The sequence below is a fragment of the Nicotiana tomentosiformis genome, chromosome 2, assembly GCF_000390325.3.
Source record: "Nicotiana tomentosiformis chromosome 2, ASM39032v3, whole genome shotgun sequence".
NCBI lineage: Eukaryota > Viridiplantae > Streptophyta > Magnoliopsida > Solanales > Solanaceae > Nicotiana > Nicotiana tomentosiformis.
This window is the reverse complement of record NC_090813.1, coordinates 43,514,894-43,533,558: the sequence shown is the minus strand read 5'-3', so window position 1 is coordinate 43,533,558 and position 18,665 is coordinate 43,514,894. Positions and strand designations below refer to the sequence as shown.

Genomic DNA, 18,665 nt, shown 5'->3' with positions numbered 1-18,665 from the left:
ACATGTCAGCAGGATTGTCTCTAGTGTTGATCTTCTGAACAGAGACTTTTCCTTCAGCAATGGTTTCTCGGATGAAATGATACTTTATATCAATGTGCTTCGTCCTCTCATGATACATTTGATCTTTAGTCAAGTGAATGGCACTTTGACTATCACAGAAAATGGTAATACCACCTTGGTGTAAACTGAGTTCTGCAAATAGACCCTTCAACCATAAAGTTTCTTTGATAGCCTCGGTCACAGCCATATATTCTGATTCGGTAGTAGATAAAGCTACTACATGTTGTAATGTATCTTTCCAACTAATAGCGTAACCACCGATGCAAAATACATAGCATATCAGTGATCTTCTTTTGTCAAGATCACCTGCATAATCTGAGTCTACAAAACCAACCAAAGTGTTAGTATTTCTCCTAAACTCCAAACATGTGTTTGAAGTACCTCACAAGTATCTGAGAATCCATTTCACAGCATGCCAATGTGATTTACCAGGGCAAGCCATATACCGGCTTACCACGCTCACTGCTTGTGAAATGTCTGGACGTGTATAAACCATTGCATGCATAACACTGTCGACTGCACTGGAATAAGGAACATGTGCCATGTACCTCTCTTCTTCCTCTGACTGCGAGGACTGAGCAGCTGATAACTTAAAATGAGCAGCAAGAGAGGTACTAACTGGCTGGTTTAGCATCTTTCGTGCCAAACCTCTCCAAGACTTTCTCCAAGTACTTCTTCTGGGTCAGAAATAGCCTGTTGGCTTTTCGATCTCTTTTGATCTCCATGCTAAGGATTTTCTTAGCTGCTCCCAAATCTTTCTTCTCAAATTCACTTTTCAGCTGACTTTTCAAATTATGAATTTCTGTTAAATCCTTAGCAGTAATGAGCATGTCATCAACATATAATAATAGGTACACAAATAAACCATCATTTAACTTCCGAAAGTAAACACAGCTATCATACATGATCCTCGAATAACCATGACCCAACATAAAGGAATCAAACTTTTTATACCATTGTCTTGGAGACTGCTTTAATCCGTACAAGGATTTCTTCAACAAACAAACATGATCTTCTTTTCCTTTAATTTCAAATCCTTCGGGTTGATGCATGTATATTTGTTCCTCAAGTTTGCCATGTAAGAAAGTTGTCTTAACATCAAGTAGTTCTAATTCTAAATCATACATGGCAACGAAGGAAAGCAAGACATGAATAGAGCTATGTTTAACAACAGGTGAGAAAATATCATTAAAATCAACTCCTTGTACCTGACTATAGCCCTTTGTAACTAATCGTGCCTTATACCTCGCATCTTCAACCCCTGGAATGCCATCCTTTTTCTTGAAGACCCATTTGCAACCAACAATTCTTTTTCCTGATGGCGGCTTCACAAGAGACCAAGTACCATTCTTGTGGAGAGACTCAATTTCTTCATTCATTGCAATCAGCCACTTGGCTGAGTCAGCACCAGAAACTGCTTTTGAATATTTTGATGGTTCTCCAATTTCTTCAGTTTCCTGTGCAACTGAAAAAGCAAATGCAACATAATCTCCAAACCTTAATGGTTGTTTACCTTCTTTTCTTGGTCTATGTTTGGCTATAGAATACTTCTTTTCTTCTGGTTCAACTTCAGAAATTTTAGCTTCTGTCTCAACTTCAGAAGTTTCAACTGTATTTTGCTCCAAAGTTGATGAGCTTGGCTCAAAAGGAATGCCAATCCCAATCTCTACCTGGTTCTGTGTACTCTTTCCTTTATCTATATTACAAGAACTAGAAGACTCTTTTCTAGAATATAACATAGAGGATTCATCAAAGGTTACATCTCTACTAATTATAAATTTTGGTGTCATGGGATCAGGATACCATAGTCGGTATCCTTTCACCCTAGATGCATACCCAAGGAAAATGCACTTTTTAGCCCTTGGCTCTAATTTTTCATCATTTACATGCATGTATGCAGGGCAACCAAATATCTTTAAATCAGAATAATTAGCAGGAGTACCTGACCACATTTCCTCTGGAGTCTTAAAGTTCAAAGGTGTAGAAGGAGCTCGGTTGAAAATATAACAAGCTGTAGAGATAGCTTCTGCCCAAAAGGCGTTTGTCAACCCAGTATTTGAAATCATGCAACGAGCCCTTTCCAAAAGAGTTCTATTCATCCTTTCTGCCACACCATTTTGCTGAGGTGTCATTCTCACAGTGCGCTGTCGAGCAATTACTTCATTCTTGCAAAATTCGTTGAATTCATCATTACAAAATTTCAAGCCATTATCTGTTCTAAGCCACTTAACCTGTTTTCCTGTTTGCTTCTCCATCAAAACTTTCCATTGTTTGAAATTAAAGAAAACATCACTTTTATTTTTTAGGAAATAAACCTAAACTTTTCTTGAATAATCATCAATGAAAGTTAGCATATACCTGGCACCACCTTTTGATGGGGTACGTGAAGGACCCCAAAGATCTGAATGAATGTAATCCAAAGTACCTTTTGTTCTATGAATCTCTGGAGATTTGAAGCTGACTCTTTTCTTTTTTTCGAACATACAATGTTCACAGAACTCCATATTTCCGGTACTTTGGCCACATAAGAGACCTCTTTTGCTGAGGATGGAAAGACCTTTTTCACTCATATGCCCCAATCGCATATGCCACAATTTGGTGATGTCAGAATCTGATTTATCTGATATTGAAACTGCAGCAGCACCTGTAACAATAGATCCCAAAAGAGTTACAATGTACTAGATTTGCGTGCTTTCATGATCACAAGAGCACCATGAGAAATTTTCAGAACTCCACTTTCACCTGTGTACTTACACCCAAGAGATTCTAGAGTGCCCAAAGAGATGAGATTTTTCTTCAAGTCAGGAACATGTCTAACATCGGTGAGAGTTCTCACCATACCATCGTGCATTTTGATTCAGACTGTACCTTTTCCAATAACTTTGCAGGCAGCATTGTTGCCCATCAAGACAACTCCACCTCCAATAGATTCATATGTAGTAAATAAATCCCGACTGGGACACATATGATAAGAACAACCCGAATCTAAAATTCACTCATTGTTAGATTTGAAACTATTATTAGTTGCTAAAAAAATAGTTCCCTCAGTCTCATTAACAACTACACTTGATTCGACAGTGTCAGTATTTTTGTGCTCATTTTTCTTTTCAGTATGCTTTTCTTTGTTTTTCAATTTAAAGCATTCAGAAATAATGTGACTTTTCTTATGACAATATTTGTACATGATATTTTTGTATCTGAATTTTGACCTTGGATTTAGTTTCTCACTACTTGAATCTTTCTTATTGGATTTACCTCTTATGAATAAGCCTTCCCCTTGGGCCTATGTAAAGCACTACACTTTGGCCTTGGGCCTGTGCTCTCAGCACGACAGCTCCATACCAGTAAATAAAAAGAAGCTGCAAATATAACGATTTAAGTGATTTTACTTCGTCTTCTTTCTTTGGTCATTGAATGCACTCAGATTGTCACAGTATATAGTATCCTTTTTCATCTCTGTACCAATTTATGTTTGTCTACTGATTTAATATATGCATCTGCAGCTTCTTTTATTGGTTCAGTTTGCTTGGTCCACTGTTAAAATAAAGTCAAATAGCTGCTAAAAATTTAAGATTACGAGTGGTATAGATTCATGATTAACAATTTCCAAACAGATGGCCAAGTGTTTCAGACAATGTTTATGAACCCATGCATTAATTTCTGTTTAGCACACTTTTGACAAAAGCAATCTACTCGAACAACAAAAGTACGGTCTATGAGGACGGCACAAGCAATGAGATCCTCAAGGAATACTAGAAGAATGTTCTTTAAAAAAACAAGAGAAAAGATACATAACAACATAACAATAAAGGGACAATTATTGACTATGTTTGTTGTGCTAGCTCTTTTAAGATCAGTTCATCTTCCTGCAGTTTTTGCGGATCTCTCCCCTGGAACCTGTCAAAGGTGAAATGTTCCCCATCTTAACCATAGACTTGGCGAAGTGCTCAAAGAACAGCTCATTGTTCTCTGCATATTGTTTCACCAAGGCTAATGATGCTTGACTCTTAGTTGTAAGAACTTGGTCTGAGTTCAGGAGGCCCTTTGAAGCCAACAAGTTCTTGAAATAGCTGTTGTCAAATTTTGTGGGAGAAACGAAGTCCAAGAAAAATAGGTTCTGATCACCACCAGATTTTGGGCACCTATTGCGCAATTGGGCAGCATATGATTGATCCAGAGTTGAGTCTGGTTGACTATTTCCTGATTGGTTGTAGAGCCTTTGCCTGAAGCTGGTACATCTTGAATTTCCAATAGTGTGGCTCCCTGCATTACGATTTATTGTTTTTAACCATGGTTTCACGTGCGATTACTTGACAACTAGTAACAATAAAGGGAGTAACTTTTACCGGATAAAGCAACAAGGTCAACAAGATCAAGTCCTTGTCTCTTGAATTTAGTGAGAATGGTATTAAATGTGTTGTTTGGAGCAGGAATGTCATTGTTGGAGCCACTTAAACTGGCACCTCTCGAGTCTCTTCTTCCCAAGGGAACTTCCCAGTTTGGTCCACCAGCCTGTATAAAGAAATAAAGTTAGCTCTGTTTTATTCTTTTTAGGCCTCCTAGTAAAGTACTATGATCAACTTTATGTGGCTCTACTTACTAATACAGTAGAATCTCTTGCAGCAAGTGCCAATATATCAGCACAAGAGACAGTTTGAGGGCATTCCTTCTCCAGTGCAGATTTAATCTCATCAATGACTTCAAATCCACGAGCTGAATTCCTGTTGGGGTTTGATCTTTTTTCTGTTACTATACCTCTGCTGCTGTCCAGAAGCAAAGACGCATCGCAACCCTACATGGCATAATAAAACAAATTAAATAATTAGCCATCAACTTTATAATACATATTAATATTGGAAAGAAAAAGCAGCCTGTATTTTGTTCATAGCAAGTAACTTTTAGTAGGTGCGTTCTTGTATGTTAGTGTGCTGCAAGTTATTTTCCAACTTCGTATCAAATCTTTTCCAAATTCTGAACTTTGTTATGTACAGGTAAATTTTGAGTAATAGGGTATAGACAAACCAAAAGTTGTTGGAGCCACGATAAATTTGATCATCAAATACAGGATAAGCTTTAGCATTGTTATACAAAGTGACATAAATATTTAGGAGTAACAGAGATATGTTTCACCTTGACAAAGCAGTCGTGGAAATGGAGCCTCAGCAACGAAGCAGCCATTCGAGCTTCTTTGGCAACAGCCTTGGCAACAACAGACTTGACAATTTCTTGTGCTTTTGGGCATGATCGGTAATAATATTGTGGGTATAGGGAACCACCACTTGTCTTAGTAGAGAAACAAAGTGGTGCAAAAGCAAGGAGACCTATGAGAAAGAAGAAGCTCATGGACTGAGCCATCTTGAAGTTAAGTTCTAAGAACTTGGTATTGAAGAAGTTTGAATATTAAACAAGGCTAGTTTGCTGTGATGAAATTGAAATGGAGTTTCACTAGTATATATAGTGTACTGTCCAATGGAAGAAGAGGTACATAGGGCACACAAATAATATATGGAGTTGGTAGCTTTTTAGTTAGGATTAGTATATTTTTGCATGATTTACCAAGTGAAACAAACTTGTGTTCTCCAAGTAAATGATTATCGATCTGGTCCATGATAGTAAAAGGACCTTCACCAGCTACGTAAATGTTCCAACATCAACTCAATTGTAATGTAATGCATGACAGGAATTTGACTATGACTCCTTATCTTACTAATTTTTTTCTTCGAACAAATTGTTGACTTAGCTATATTTTCGAAGTTTGTTAAGTTGATCAGGTCCACCTTTAAGGGAATAAAACAATCAATGGGCTTCTTAAACAAATGATTCTTGGGAGACAGTTGTCAAAGTTCATCTGTAAATCGATTTGATAACAATATTATGTAAAAATAGCACGTGCTAGTCAGTTTTCGGATTAGTAATTCAAAAATAGTCAGCGTTTGCAAAGTTATTGAAAAATAGTCACTATTTTGCTGCAACACGGACCGGTCCAGCATAATATGCTGGAGATTGGTGCACCTGTGTATGAACTTCCAGCATATTATATTGGAGCGGTATATTATACTGTAACTCCAGTATATTATGCTGGAACTCCAGTATAATATTTTACGAATTTTGAACGGTGTTTTCGTTCAGATTTATCTTTATATAAAAAGTGACTAAATTTCGATTACTTTTAAAATTGTGGCTATTTTTCAATTACCACTTGTAAATCTGGCTATTTTTAAATTTCTCCCCAATATTATGCATGAATGGCCTGGTCCTCTTCTACCCAAAATCCAGATTTATATTAATTGTAGAGCTATCATGCTATCTTTATATATATATATATATATATATATATATGTCCGGGCCAACTTGCGCGCATCTCCACTAATTCCACGGACACGCTATCTAGAAAATCTTTTTGTGAAAGTTGTAAAATTAAGCATGAGAGAATGACTTGATTTGGTCAACACCACACACACCTTGATTGCTTTCGGTATAAGGATGCAGAGATGACAAACATTCATGAAACATAAAATAACAAAAGAGTTGATAAAAATGGGGACAGAAATCACCTGCTTTGTTGACAAAAGAAGGCCTCCATAATATTAATTTTATTTGACCGAATTTCTTCATCTCCTATTACACAAGCCTTTCTTCCTTATCTTGTTTTTCTATTTTGTTTTATTTATTTATCAACGTATGAAGCTTAACCTTTTGTTTTATCTCAGTTTCATGTGAAAGCACCGCTGAACTTCAATTCATTAATAACTGGGAGTAAACAACTACTACTATAACTTAAAGTAACCTAGTAACCTAACGCTTATAATTTACTTATTTATTTTGAATACTATTTACTACTACATGAAATATTCAACTTTTCCGCTAAATTTTATTGCATTCAAACAAACTATATTAGTTCGTACAAGTATAGAAGTTGGGAATTGATCTTCATCAAGGTGGTCAAACAAATAAAATATTGATTATGCTTTTCTTGCATACTTTGAGCTACGCAATTGACAATTTCTTTCTCAGAAAAATAGAAATGGCAATCCCCGTTTATTATGCTTATGTCTGCTCTCAGTGAGGAAGGTGACCTACGAATGGATAAGCGAATATTAGGTAAATCTGATTGGTCCAATCTATGTATTATAAAAAATAACAGGTAAAAATGTTAGGAGAAGTGCTCCTCTACTTTTTCAAACATGCACAGAATAATCTTTGCTCTACATTAATGCCAAAATTATTCTTTATTAGAATGAGGGCAATATGGTTGAAGCAGATTGGCGATCAAAAATTTCTCATTAGTAATGAACTGTACTATATCCTTTCTGAAATAGGTGCACGGAAACCTTCCTTAGCAACTTAAGCAAACGTGAATCCTAAGTTTTGAAAAGCCCAAATTTGCTCTTATAGTCTTCGTTCTTTACATATATCACGGGGAATGAGAATTTCCCCCTCTTATAAGACAATGTTAAACAATGAGGTTGAACAGTTGGTTTTCATCCTGTTTAAGGGTTGTCTTTGATTTCACTCGAGACAATAAAATTGACCCATTTTTACGAAATTTTGCTGATTTGATAAATATAGGAGACTTGACGGAACCAAACATTGTAGAACCTGCAAAGACGCAGCAACCACACTAGTCTAGAACAAGCGCTATTATCTGTTGATACTGACGGCATGGTTTTTGCTACAGGAATCTTAATTCTCGTATAGGCTATTAGATTCGAAATTTATCGTCTACCACATCAATTCAACAAGAATGTCAAAAGCCAGTGTTCCATAAATCTATCTACCATGAACAAGATAACCAATAAACATTTGAATTCACAGCATTTTCGCCTCATTCTGAGTAAGCAAGTGGCTGCTTGCCAGCCAGTAATTAACGGGAGGTGGCCTAGGGAACTAATAGGAGTAAGAAATTGGTAATCTGGTCTATTTCAGAGCTTCATTCTAGTCATGCAAACAGTAGCTCTCAAAACAATTCTTAGTTCGTCAGCTTTACTGCAGCAAGAATGTGAGGGGATGAGGCAATGCTTTATATGCAGAAGCAGAGCACCAAATATCAGTTACTTCTAAAGAGTGACCCGTCTTGTGCACACTGGCCTGGGATGTGGGCAAGGCTCTTCCATCTAGAAACAAACATGACTTAGATTGACCCGTACCTAACTTCACTAGTTCTCCGTGTTGCTTGAGCAGAAGCAGGTTGACGCTCCCATGAAGCTTGATTTACAAAAGGATTGTTGATATCTTCTGGCCTCGAGTAGCCATGGCCTCCCCCGCTTACCTGTGTTCCAGTTCCAAAAGTGCAGGTTAGATGAGCTAAGAAGGTAAATTCAGCACAGCAAACCAGTTCGGTTCACATGATTTTCACAGCATGCTCAAAATACTGTTTTCCCCTAGTATACCCCGCTACAACATCCATACGCCCTTACCCTGGCCTGAACAGAACAAACATACCCCTAGCACTACTTACACCTTCATCTGTCACTCTCCCCCTTGCAGCGTAACCTCTTCACATGCTTCACTTTTTTGGCCTCCTAAAATAAATGTATTGATAGCTGACCCAAAGCCTTCCACACCATCCCAAGAAGTTAAGCTGCGCAAATAGGTAGACTTACAGTTTCCAAACATGCGGATAAAAGAGTCATTCCAGGCAATGCATCAAGTCCGCGCTGTGAAAATGTATTGTAATGAATTACCAAGTGTTGCAAGAGAATCATACAATTGAAAACAGAGCTGGACTAAAAGAGAGAATAGAAGACAGCAAAAAGCATAGCTAGTAAACCTACCTGATTTTGCACACGTGTCTTGTAAATGAACCCTCCACAGCAGAACAGTATTGAGGCAACGAAAAATCTGTACCACACAACATGTCATATTCATATGGTACACAAGATGACCAAGAGAAGCATCTTAATATATGAAACAATATTCAAAATATAAATCTCAACTACAGACTCGACAACTTCCTAACTGAGACTACCAACTATGCAGCAGCAAAACATATGAAGTATAACCGCATATGATCTGGAGGAATTCACTCAGACATCTCAACATGAAAATAAAAGGTTGAAAAGGAACATGACATACATGCATGAGAGTACACCAAATATGGCCCATCCTCTTGCAGCATCTCCGCCTTCGCTTTGCTGATATTCTGCAGAAAATTTATTCTATTATCATGATATAAACGGAACAGTCCACTCAGAATACTAGAGCACCAGCTAGAAAGGACAAATAATATTGCTACGACTACATAATTGGTATTACGCAAAAACATCCCCAATCCAGATCTTCCCTCAACCCAAATACACTACTATTGTCTCCCCACCCCCCACCCCCGCTTTTCTCACCCTAATATCTTTACTAATGATAATTTTATGGTGGGAAAGGTGGACAAGTACAGGGGAGGCTGGAGATGGTTAGCCTAAGAGGCTGAACCACATTCTTTTCTTTTTCCTTTTGTTTTTGTTGTTTTTGTTTTATTATTCTAGTTATTATTTTTGTAGATGAAACTGCTTTCCATCTTTCTTTTTCTTTCGCATTCTGCAATTGTTCGCATTTTACTCCTACATTTGACATGGGATACTTGCACAGAGGCGGATCCAGGATTTTAAGATCATGGGTGCACCACTAGCTTTAACGTAAGGTTAAAACTTATCATAGTGTTTACGGCTGGTCAATTTTGCTGTTATTTAAAGAGATTAACTCCATACCTGGTAAGTCCAAATTTGTATTTTATATCATTAATATTATCAGTTATTTAATATATTGGCGTATTAAATAATATTATCATAAATCGATTCGGTTCTTACTGTATTAAGTAAAAAGGAAAAGCAAAATGCTAATGAAAACTTAATGCAGTAAATATTAAAGCTTGTGCACGTTTTAATTCAAAAAGAAGCACAAAAACATCGAAAAGCCCTTAAAGCATATGACTAATTATTTATATGTGAATTACTTACTAAATATCAAGCTATTTGTTTGTATTAAAATTTTTTGAATAAAAATATGATTAAGTCAGTCTTATCCCTTGGATCTTTTATTCACTTAGGTAAAATAAATTTAGAGTAGTTCCAGATATAAACAAATCTCAAACATGAAGTAATAGAGAAGAAAATTAGAGAAAAGAGAAGAAAATAAGAGGTAAAAACGAAATAGAATATGTGGCCGAAGAATCTGAACATAGGACCCAACACCAATTTTTGACCATGGGTTCACATTGCACTACACATCAAAATCTTCACAAAATTATATAGAAATACTAGCTTATGGCTCCAAACAGAATGGGTGCAAGTGCACCATCATTTGTAGTGTGGATCCGCCACTGTACTTGCATGTACTCTTATATTGATTTGGCTAGTGGTGGAGTTAGATTACCAATGGTTTACTTCAGAATATTGGAATGCGGTTGAATTGAATCAATTTTAACGACCAGATCAAACTGAAGGCTAAAACTTGACTGAAGTCAGAACTTCACAAACATTTTGGTAAAAAAGCACATAAGAGGAAGAAACTGGATTTCAAGTTTACTCAAAAGTTAGTTAACTGTTATTGTAGACGCACATTGTCAAAGACTCAAACATGCATTGCTCAATGAGCAAAATGAATGCTCATTATTGAGAAGCACATACAGATGGGATACATAAAAGTGAGTCGAATAAAGGCCAGATTTCACTTACCACACATCTTTGTGAGGGTGAACTGAATGGGGTCGTAGTTTTCTACAGGGATGGTGACCTCAACTTCATATGGGGAATCACGAGCAACTTCACCTGAAAATACAATCAGCAATTTAAAGCAACAAAAGGTAGAGCCAAAAGATTATATGATAGCAAAACAAGAAAAATCTCCCCAAATAGTCTAATAAGAGGAACAGTTGAGTCATTATACATCTCCAGTCGATCAGTAATACTGTTGGAGACAAAGTTGTTGGTGATCCACCAGTTGCTGCTGAACCAGATAATGTGACCTTTAACCCTTTCTCTGGAGCAACCTGGCATGTATATGGAGAGGGGCGGGGAAAGAGGGAAAAAACAGTGATTTCCAAGTGAAAATATTCAAGCACAAAAAGAATAAATGCATAACAAAAAGCTTAAACACCTTTATTAATGGTTTCTGAACAGAACCCGAAACCGAAGCAACAGCAGTCATATAAAGGGCTACACGAGTTTGTGCAGTGCTGAAGCTACAAAATAAAATGAAGAATCACTTGAACTTATTTTAAGCAATTTAGACAGTGATATGATAACGACTGCTGTAGCTATGCAGCTTATGATAAAACATGGAAGTCTTAATCCCATAAGAACTGATCGACTATAAAAGCACATAACGTGAGCAAAATGTGCATTGGAACCTAACAAACTTAGAAGTCAGAAGACGTTCACAAGCACACAAAAACTGGCAGTGGTAAACTGTTGGCAAAGTTGACCAGCACAAAAACTAGGATTACAACTAGTCCTCCCTACTGTATATGTTTGGTTACCTGAACAAAAGCACATTCATATGTAAATGCAAAGCATCTCTATGCAATCATGAAGAGGGAAACTGTATTTTACTGAAAAGAGTTGCCGAACTTCATATTAAAGGAAAAGCAGATTTTGGAAGGTGACTAATATGGTCACCCAAAACCAGATATATCTGTTCCAAATTTTTCCCTTTTTTCAGATGACTACGTCAGCATATGTGTACGCCTTAAGTTTAAGCCAGCATTTCTATCCAATTCAACGTCTTATGATTGGCAGGATCTATCCTGTTACAAAATAGAATTCAACTATAAAACACAATTACATTCCTAGATAAAAGGCAAAAATAACCATATAGAAAACCACATAACCCATACATATTCTATGTCACGGCATAAGAATATTGTTGTTCATCAATCAAGACTCAGTTTGAAATCTCTCCTCATAATTCCAAATGTAGTATTCATTAGAACTTCGCTAGAATCAATATGATGAGCCATAATACCTCCACAGTTTGGAAAACTGCTAGATACCTAGGTGGAGACAGACGTCAGACTAGAAAAATGAAGATACAGAGATTTGTTCGAACAGATAAGCAGCAGAAGATTAAAATAAGTATAAAAGAAATTTTTTAAAAAAACACAAGAACAACAAGAACAATCCACGGTCTTCTTTTGATTATCTTAGCTTGAATGCACATGGAGTATAAGATTATAATTGTAAAATTACAGTTGTTTAAAGCAAAGTGGACCCAGATCCAAAGATAGGCTAACATTATAAATATGAAGTAGTATAAGAATAAAAATGGGGTCCACTGTGATGTATTCAGCAGTACAGTATTCAACAAATAACGAGTAATGTAAGAAGGCTTCTACTTAGAGAAGGTAGATAGATTTTCCGATAGTCCAAAAGAGGAAAGTAAGACAACCATGTCCGATACAGGGAGTAATTATAATAAACTAAGAAGAGATAATACTTGTAAGTAATGAGATAACCCCATTTACCTGAATTCCTTGTGAGCTTCTTCATAGCCCAATTGAGTCATCCCATTGTAAACCTGTAAATTCACAAACAAGGGCCTCCACACCATAAGACTATAAGACAATTTAAAGGTACTGGGTAAAAGAAAAAACGTTTCCCTTACAATTTCCCATGACCTTGGATGAAAACCAACTGTGAAACCTTCGAAGACCCGCAGACCTGGTTTCTCACATGGAATGGCAAGTTCAACGACAGCTCTGTCCAAAAGTGATATTAGACATACAGCTAGACAAGTTCGAAGTTGAAGTGTACAAATTCATGCAGTTTAAAATCAACCTACATTTAGTGAAGTCATCACAAAATCCACATTATTTTATGTAACTTTTTCCCAATAATCAAAACTTTTCAGTCACTCTCTCTGGTCAACTTTGCCCTCATATCTTGTCACCAATACATGGTTTAGAGATATTATAGAAATAATTCATACTTCATAATATCAGTTTTATGAAGCATTACAATTCCACAGTTTCTTTGCACTGTACTGGTTGAGAAATGTCCCTTATTTCTAAGTCCAAAAAGAGGTCTGTCATGGCAATGAGTAAATGGGTAGGTTGAACAGCAGCTATTTAAAGCAGTGCAAGAGATTTTCTCTTAGCTTGATTAAACAAAATTGCACAAAGCTCAAGATGTTATTGAAGCAAAGTCCAAAGTTTTAACCCAAAGGAACAAAAATAAGTAATCCCTTAATCAAAATCATATCCTAGTTAAAGGTCAATTTGATTAAGTTCAATATCAGATCAGATATGGATTACGTACTGTATTAAAAATAAAACATAAAGATTAACAAACAAAATGAAATGTACTACAAGTTACAAACTTTATATATTGAATTATTGAAGAGAAGTGTTAACTGTTAAGAACTGCCAAAAGTACCCTGGATCGACTTGGACAAGAAAATATGCCATCCTCTGAGAAACACACTACAATTACAGCATACCCCATAAGAGTTGTGAACCAACCTCATGCTCACCCCACGTCCAGTTGTCAGAGAAAGCAAACATCTAATGAAGTAATTCAACTAAAGGAGACATGAGAATAGTGTTAGTCTTAAGTCTTTCCTTTTTCAAGGGCCTGGAAAGGGAATGCACCCACAACTCCAAATATATACTCCCTCTGTTTGAATTTATATGCACTCTCTCTAAAACTTCAAGAGGTAAAAAAATTTAAAATATTGAAATTATAAATTTTAATGGGATGATTTCTCTGTCAAACTAACTTTTCAACCATTACATAATATTTTCTTCCAATATAACTAATATAATATATAAGTCACATTTTTATCTTAAAACTGCAACCTCAATACTATACAGTTATATAAAATGGAATGAGGAGAGTATGGACTTTTCCAATCTTTTAGACCTCACTCCAGCATGCAGCTTCTCTCTCTCTCTCTCTCTCTCTCTCTCTCTCTCTCTCTCTCTCTCTTTCTTTATTTTTTTGGGTTTTTTTTTTTTTTTTTGGGGGGGGGGGGGGAGGGGACAGGGGAGGTTGTGAAAACACATTGAATATCAGCTGAATGATGGGAAAAATACCTACAAGTAGAATCATATTCAACATTGCAGATGCATCCAAGTCCACCTGAGGTATTGAATTTAACAAAAAAATTAGCAAGACAAAGACACATTCCATAAGACTATAACTGATTCTCAAAATTCCAAATCCCACATTTTTGTTAAGCAAAGAGGTAATAATGGATTCCTCAGTGAAATCAGAAAAAGATTAAGGAACCTAACGCCTTCTACTACTTCACTCTTTTCTGCGAAAAATCACTATCTATACCACCAGCAGAAGTCATTCCATTAAAAAATTAGCTTTCAATTTTAACAGTGAGGTACACATGACACAGAAACCAGGGAGAAAGAGAATACATGACTAACAAATTTAGTCCAATAATACACTTCAGAATTAATGATGAAAATCAGACCCGTGACCTGTCAGCAACTCGCATACCGTTAAGCAACACAAAGACCTACTGCCTTTATCACATCCCTGGAATCGAAAACCAAACTTAGCGGTATGCTGATCTTCGCCTAATTCAGGATCATAAGACAAACTAAACCACACAAATCACATTTTCTACACACGGGACAAAGGCACCAAGGATAAGACATTTGTCTTTTCATCAATTCATCGTGCCCACCTCAATGAGCCATGTTCATATCTCAGTTACACGGATGATTAGCTTTGTCCTTATATAACCTGATACCCATCAAGGGATAAACGAATAAATGACATAACTTCTGGTAGATTTTCTAATTAGAACTTGTTGCATATAGATCAACCTCATGACTCAATTCCAGGAACCACAATACACTGCCAATCAGAGGGACATGATCTTCTACCCCAACATGAAGAGCCATGGCAAAACCTAATACAGGTATTTAGAATTTACACACTGGTCAACAGCTAATAATGATTTCACTAGTAACTGAAGTAGAATTCACTAGATATGTCACGCAACTATGAGCCACCAAAAATGACATGTTCAAAGTTATTTAACACTTGCAATACTTTGTACAACCTTTTGGGCTGGCAATTTTGGTGCATTAATATGTGATATCAAAATTATGCTTCTCCTAGCTGACCCCCAGGCTTCATGTTTATGATGTCATTGTAGATCTAAATTTTCAGAATCAGTTGACAGTTTCAGAGGTATTTCAGAGATTAATCAAAAACACTAACTCAGACATTTTGTAGTTTATTGAGGCTATTTCATGCATCTTGCATTAACAAACTATCTTACTAGTCAAATGAAGGGTTTGCATACCTTTGCATTGTCCCTGAGGACAGTTTCCACATATGATATTTACCTATCAATCCAGAAATAAGAGAGTCAATCTAATTGTGTTGGAGTTCAGTACATGGAAACTAAATATTGGAAAGTGATATTCCTATAGGGCCCACTACTCATTTTTATCTTCTGGGAAGATCTACATATGATTTCTTGAAAATACAACACATAAAAAGGTTATATTGCTGGAGAGAGAGAGAGAGAGAGAGAGAGAGAGAGAGAGAGAGAGAGAAATCATTCAAACCTGAGCTGTTCGGCCCATCTTATCATAACTCTGCTCGCAGTTCATCAGGTCACCGTTGAAATATTCCTGGGGACAATAGAAACAATGTAAATTAAGATTAGACTCAGGTAATCAGAAATAAAAAGCAGGCACTTTGTTAATTCAAGTGACAGAGCAACATGAAGCAAGGGAGCAATGCATCTGAGGAGCAGGTTGTGCGACTTGAAGCACATACTTCACAAATTAAAGCTCAAAGTGATCAAAGTGAGAAGCGTTTGCTTTTACCAATTACTAGTATGTGTAAACATGTCTGCTAACTCTACTAATACACCTACAGATAACAAATCAGTAAATAAGCCCACTGTTATTTCCACTTTATGTAGTAAACAGCTGCAGCGAACCAAGAAACAGCTGTCTAGATGAATCACTAAAGTCTCGTTGCTTCAAAAGGTTTTATATGCCACAGAGCAGAAGTAGAAGAGCACAAGTCACACATGCCTAGAGCCTATCAATTATTGTGGGCTATACAATGCAGCCAGCCAAGAGAATAACAATTACGTCAATCCCACGGGGGGGGGGGGGGGGAGGACAGCCAATAGAACAAAGAGAATATGTTTCACTTTCCTATTGCACCAATAGGCATCACAGTCTTAAACAAACATGCAGGAGTCTTTAATTTTCTCCAGCGTAAGATTATACTTCACAGTTGAAAAGCTTACCTGAATGAAGCTGACATGTCCAGACCCAGTATGAAAATAGTTGAGTTTATCAAATCTGCCGAAGTCCACATATCCCTGCAATTCAGGTTCACTCTTTATTACATAAGGCATCAATGTTACAAGAGTACATAATGGACTAGTTAATCAAGTAGACATTTTCTTGGTACAACAGCTCGGTATTTTTAACAATCTACAAGTTACAGTGAAATATGAAAGATGCATGGAGTTGAGTAAGAATCATTTTCCCCACTTTCACTAGGCACTCACAAGCAAATCCAGCTTTCATTTATTCATCAATTCTTGATAGACAGTTAATTTCTACTCCTGTGTACTTCAGAGGTGGCAGCCCCTAAAATAAATTACTCATCACAACCACAGAGAAAACTAACCAAAAGACAGACAATAACAGGTTGTTTTGTTTATGGTATAATTATACAAGGATTTAATACAACGATTTTAGCAACGGACAATAATATAGGGATTGTTATGCAGTGAACAATAATAAAGTTACTCTATTTATTTTGCTTTAAAGTAACTATGAAGTGCCATTATCAGCGCCAACTAGTATGCTCAACAGCTATTAATCTAATTAGCTATGAATCCCTGAAGGATGTTTTTGAAGGCATCACATCAGGTTAGGGATGCAAAGATGAGAAGTAGGGAAGGAGCTAGTTGAAGATTACTAGAAAAGACAAAGTTTGTAACAGTTGGAGAGAACATTTTCGGGAAAAGAAGTAACAGAAAGGGAAGAGGAAATAAGAATCTAGTAATATACCGAGTGACAAAATAAATGAGAACATCGTAAAATGCATTACCGCTTGTGATCTAGACTCAACATCTTTGCAAAATCGAACCACCAAGTCAGCTTCCTACATTAAAAGACACCAATGAGCATTACATTTTGCATATAATCGAAACCATTTGTGGACATAGCATCAAATCAGACATCACCTTCCCTTCATACTCAAAGGGATGTCCAATCCAGCTACTCTGAGACGTAGGTTAAGAAACACCAACTTTATTCAAAATGCACCTCTAATAACACGACCAGGTAATATCATTGCAGATCTCGAAGGATAAAAAATAACATATAAGAAGTTTGCAAGTATTGTGTCACCATCATGGTGATAAGAAATATAAGAAGATTGCGAAGTTCAGCAGCATGACATTATAAGGTTAAATTTCTGTATTTTAAGCCACTGAAAATGGATCAATTTCAGCATTTCTGTACCCATCTCACTAAATCGACTAGCAAAAATTTCAAAGGATACAAAATCGTGAATGTGGCTGGAGTTATCCAGTGCATAGCAACCAGTATTTGGTGCAACAACTGAAACAACTTCAATTGCTTGTGACAATACAGCTGAAAATAATATGAATTAGCATATTATATCAAAATTTCCAAATTCGTCAGTATAAAGACATCAAGTAGTTCTAGAGAATGCTTCCTCGTAGAATGTATACACATCACCTGCTACTACTGTGATTAGCAAATGATACGCTACATATTCACTAAAGTAGTTTTTTGGGCTCCGCATTTCCTTGAGTACACCGCGGTCCTGCCAATACAGTTCAAGTAAGCACATGAGATTTCATTTTATCACTACTCTATATTGACTAATTGATTATTGCTGCAATTGCTAGCAATTTTGCTATGTCGATAGTTCGGACCTTACCAATAGAAGCTTTCTTTCGGATAGTATGGAGGTGGCAGACGAGCTTCTGAATTAAGCAATGCCAGTACGCGAGAACGGAAATAAGGAAACCACCTGAAAATCTCCGCCGCCGTTGTTAGCACTCGTCGGTGTACAGATTTCGATGAATTGCTCTATACCAATTCTTCGTCCTAAACTTTCAATGACTCCCGTTCTTGATTTGATTTGGAATATCATTTCGCTAACGTTGGGCCTATTATTATTTCAATCGCGTTTAATCTAGCAAATGCCTTTTTCATTTTAAATATTAAAACTTAACTCCTCTGTCTGAAAAAAAGTTATAAATCATTTAAGTAAATACCTTTTATGAGAAAGAATAAATAATTTAACTATTAAATTATCCAAGAATTAACTCAAATAGTCAATCACTCAACCACTTAAACTAAAAATAATCGGTGGAGATATAAGATATGCATAATTTATATATTATATATGTATAATTATGTATAATTAATATGTAATCTATGTATATAATTAAAAAAAAATAATAAATATAAACGGCTATTTGTATAAAAAATCCTAAATTATTTCTGCAAATTGGTGTTAATTTTTCAATGAATTTTAATGAATTTCTGACTAAGACGTATTATTTACCTTTTCTGATATCATTATCATTGAAAATTTAATCTGTATTCCAATGGACGTTCTTCTATCAGAAATGGCTAT

The 18,665-nt window shown here is 36.2% G+C and overlaps 2 protein-coding genes across 3 annotated transcripts; both read right to left on the bottom strand.

Moving 5' to 3' along the window:
• Window positions 1–3,685: 3,685 nt before the first annotated feature.
• Window positions 3,686–5,501, bottom strand: LOC104113414 (peroxidase 72-like). Its single transcript, XM_009623563.4, has 4 exons — window positions 5,191–5,501; window positions 4,661–4,852; window positions 4,407–4,572; window positions 3,686–4,323 (listed from the first exon to the last, which is right to left on the bottom strand). The coding sequence occupies exons 1-4, from the start codon at window positions 5,413–5,415 to the stop codon at window positions 3,914–3,916; spliced, it is 993 nt and encodes a 330-aa protein (XP_009621858.1). The 5' UTR covers window positions 5,416–5,501; the 3' UTR covers window positions 3,686–3,913.
• Window positions 5,502–7,805: 2,304 nt separating this feature from the next.
• LOC104113415 (uncharacterized) lies at window positions 7,806–18,161 on the bottom strand. 2 transcript variants are annotated; one of them, XM_009623564.4, is made up of 18 exons: window positions 17,961–18,161; window positions 17,756–17,843; window positions 17,556–17,647; window positions 17,236–17,274; window positions 17,100–17,153; window positions 16,285–16,359; window positions 15,587–15,652; window positions 15,319–15,361; window positions 14,084–14,129; window positions 12,655–12,748; window positions 12,515–12,567; window positions 11,149–11,233; window positions 10,939–11,041; window positions 10,728–10,820; window positions 9,136–9,202; window positions 8,835–8,901; window positions 8,664–8,717; window positions 7,806–8,329 (listed from the first exon to the last, which is right to left on the bottom strand). In XM_009623564.4, exons 2-18 carry the CDS (start codon window positions 17,820–17,822, stop codon window positions 8,192–8,194), a joined length of 1,236 nt encoding a protein of 411 aa, XP_009621859.1. In that variant the 5' UTR covers window positions 17,823–17,843; window positions 17,961–18,161; the 3' UTR covers window positions 7,806–8,191. The 2 variants fall into 2 exon arrangements, with proteins under 2 accessions (XP_009621859.1, XP_009621860.1); XM_009623565.4 differs by having other exon boundaries at window positions 17,956–18,092.
• Window positions 18,162–18,665: the final 504 nt, after the last annotated feature.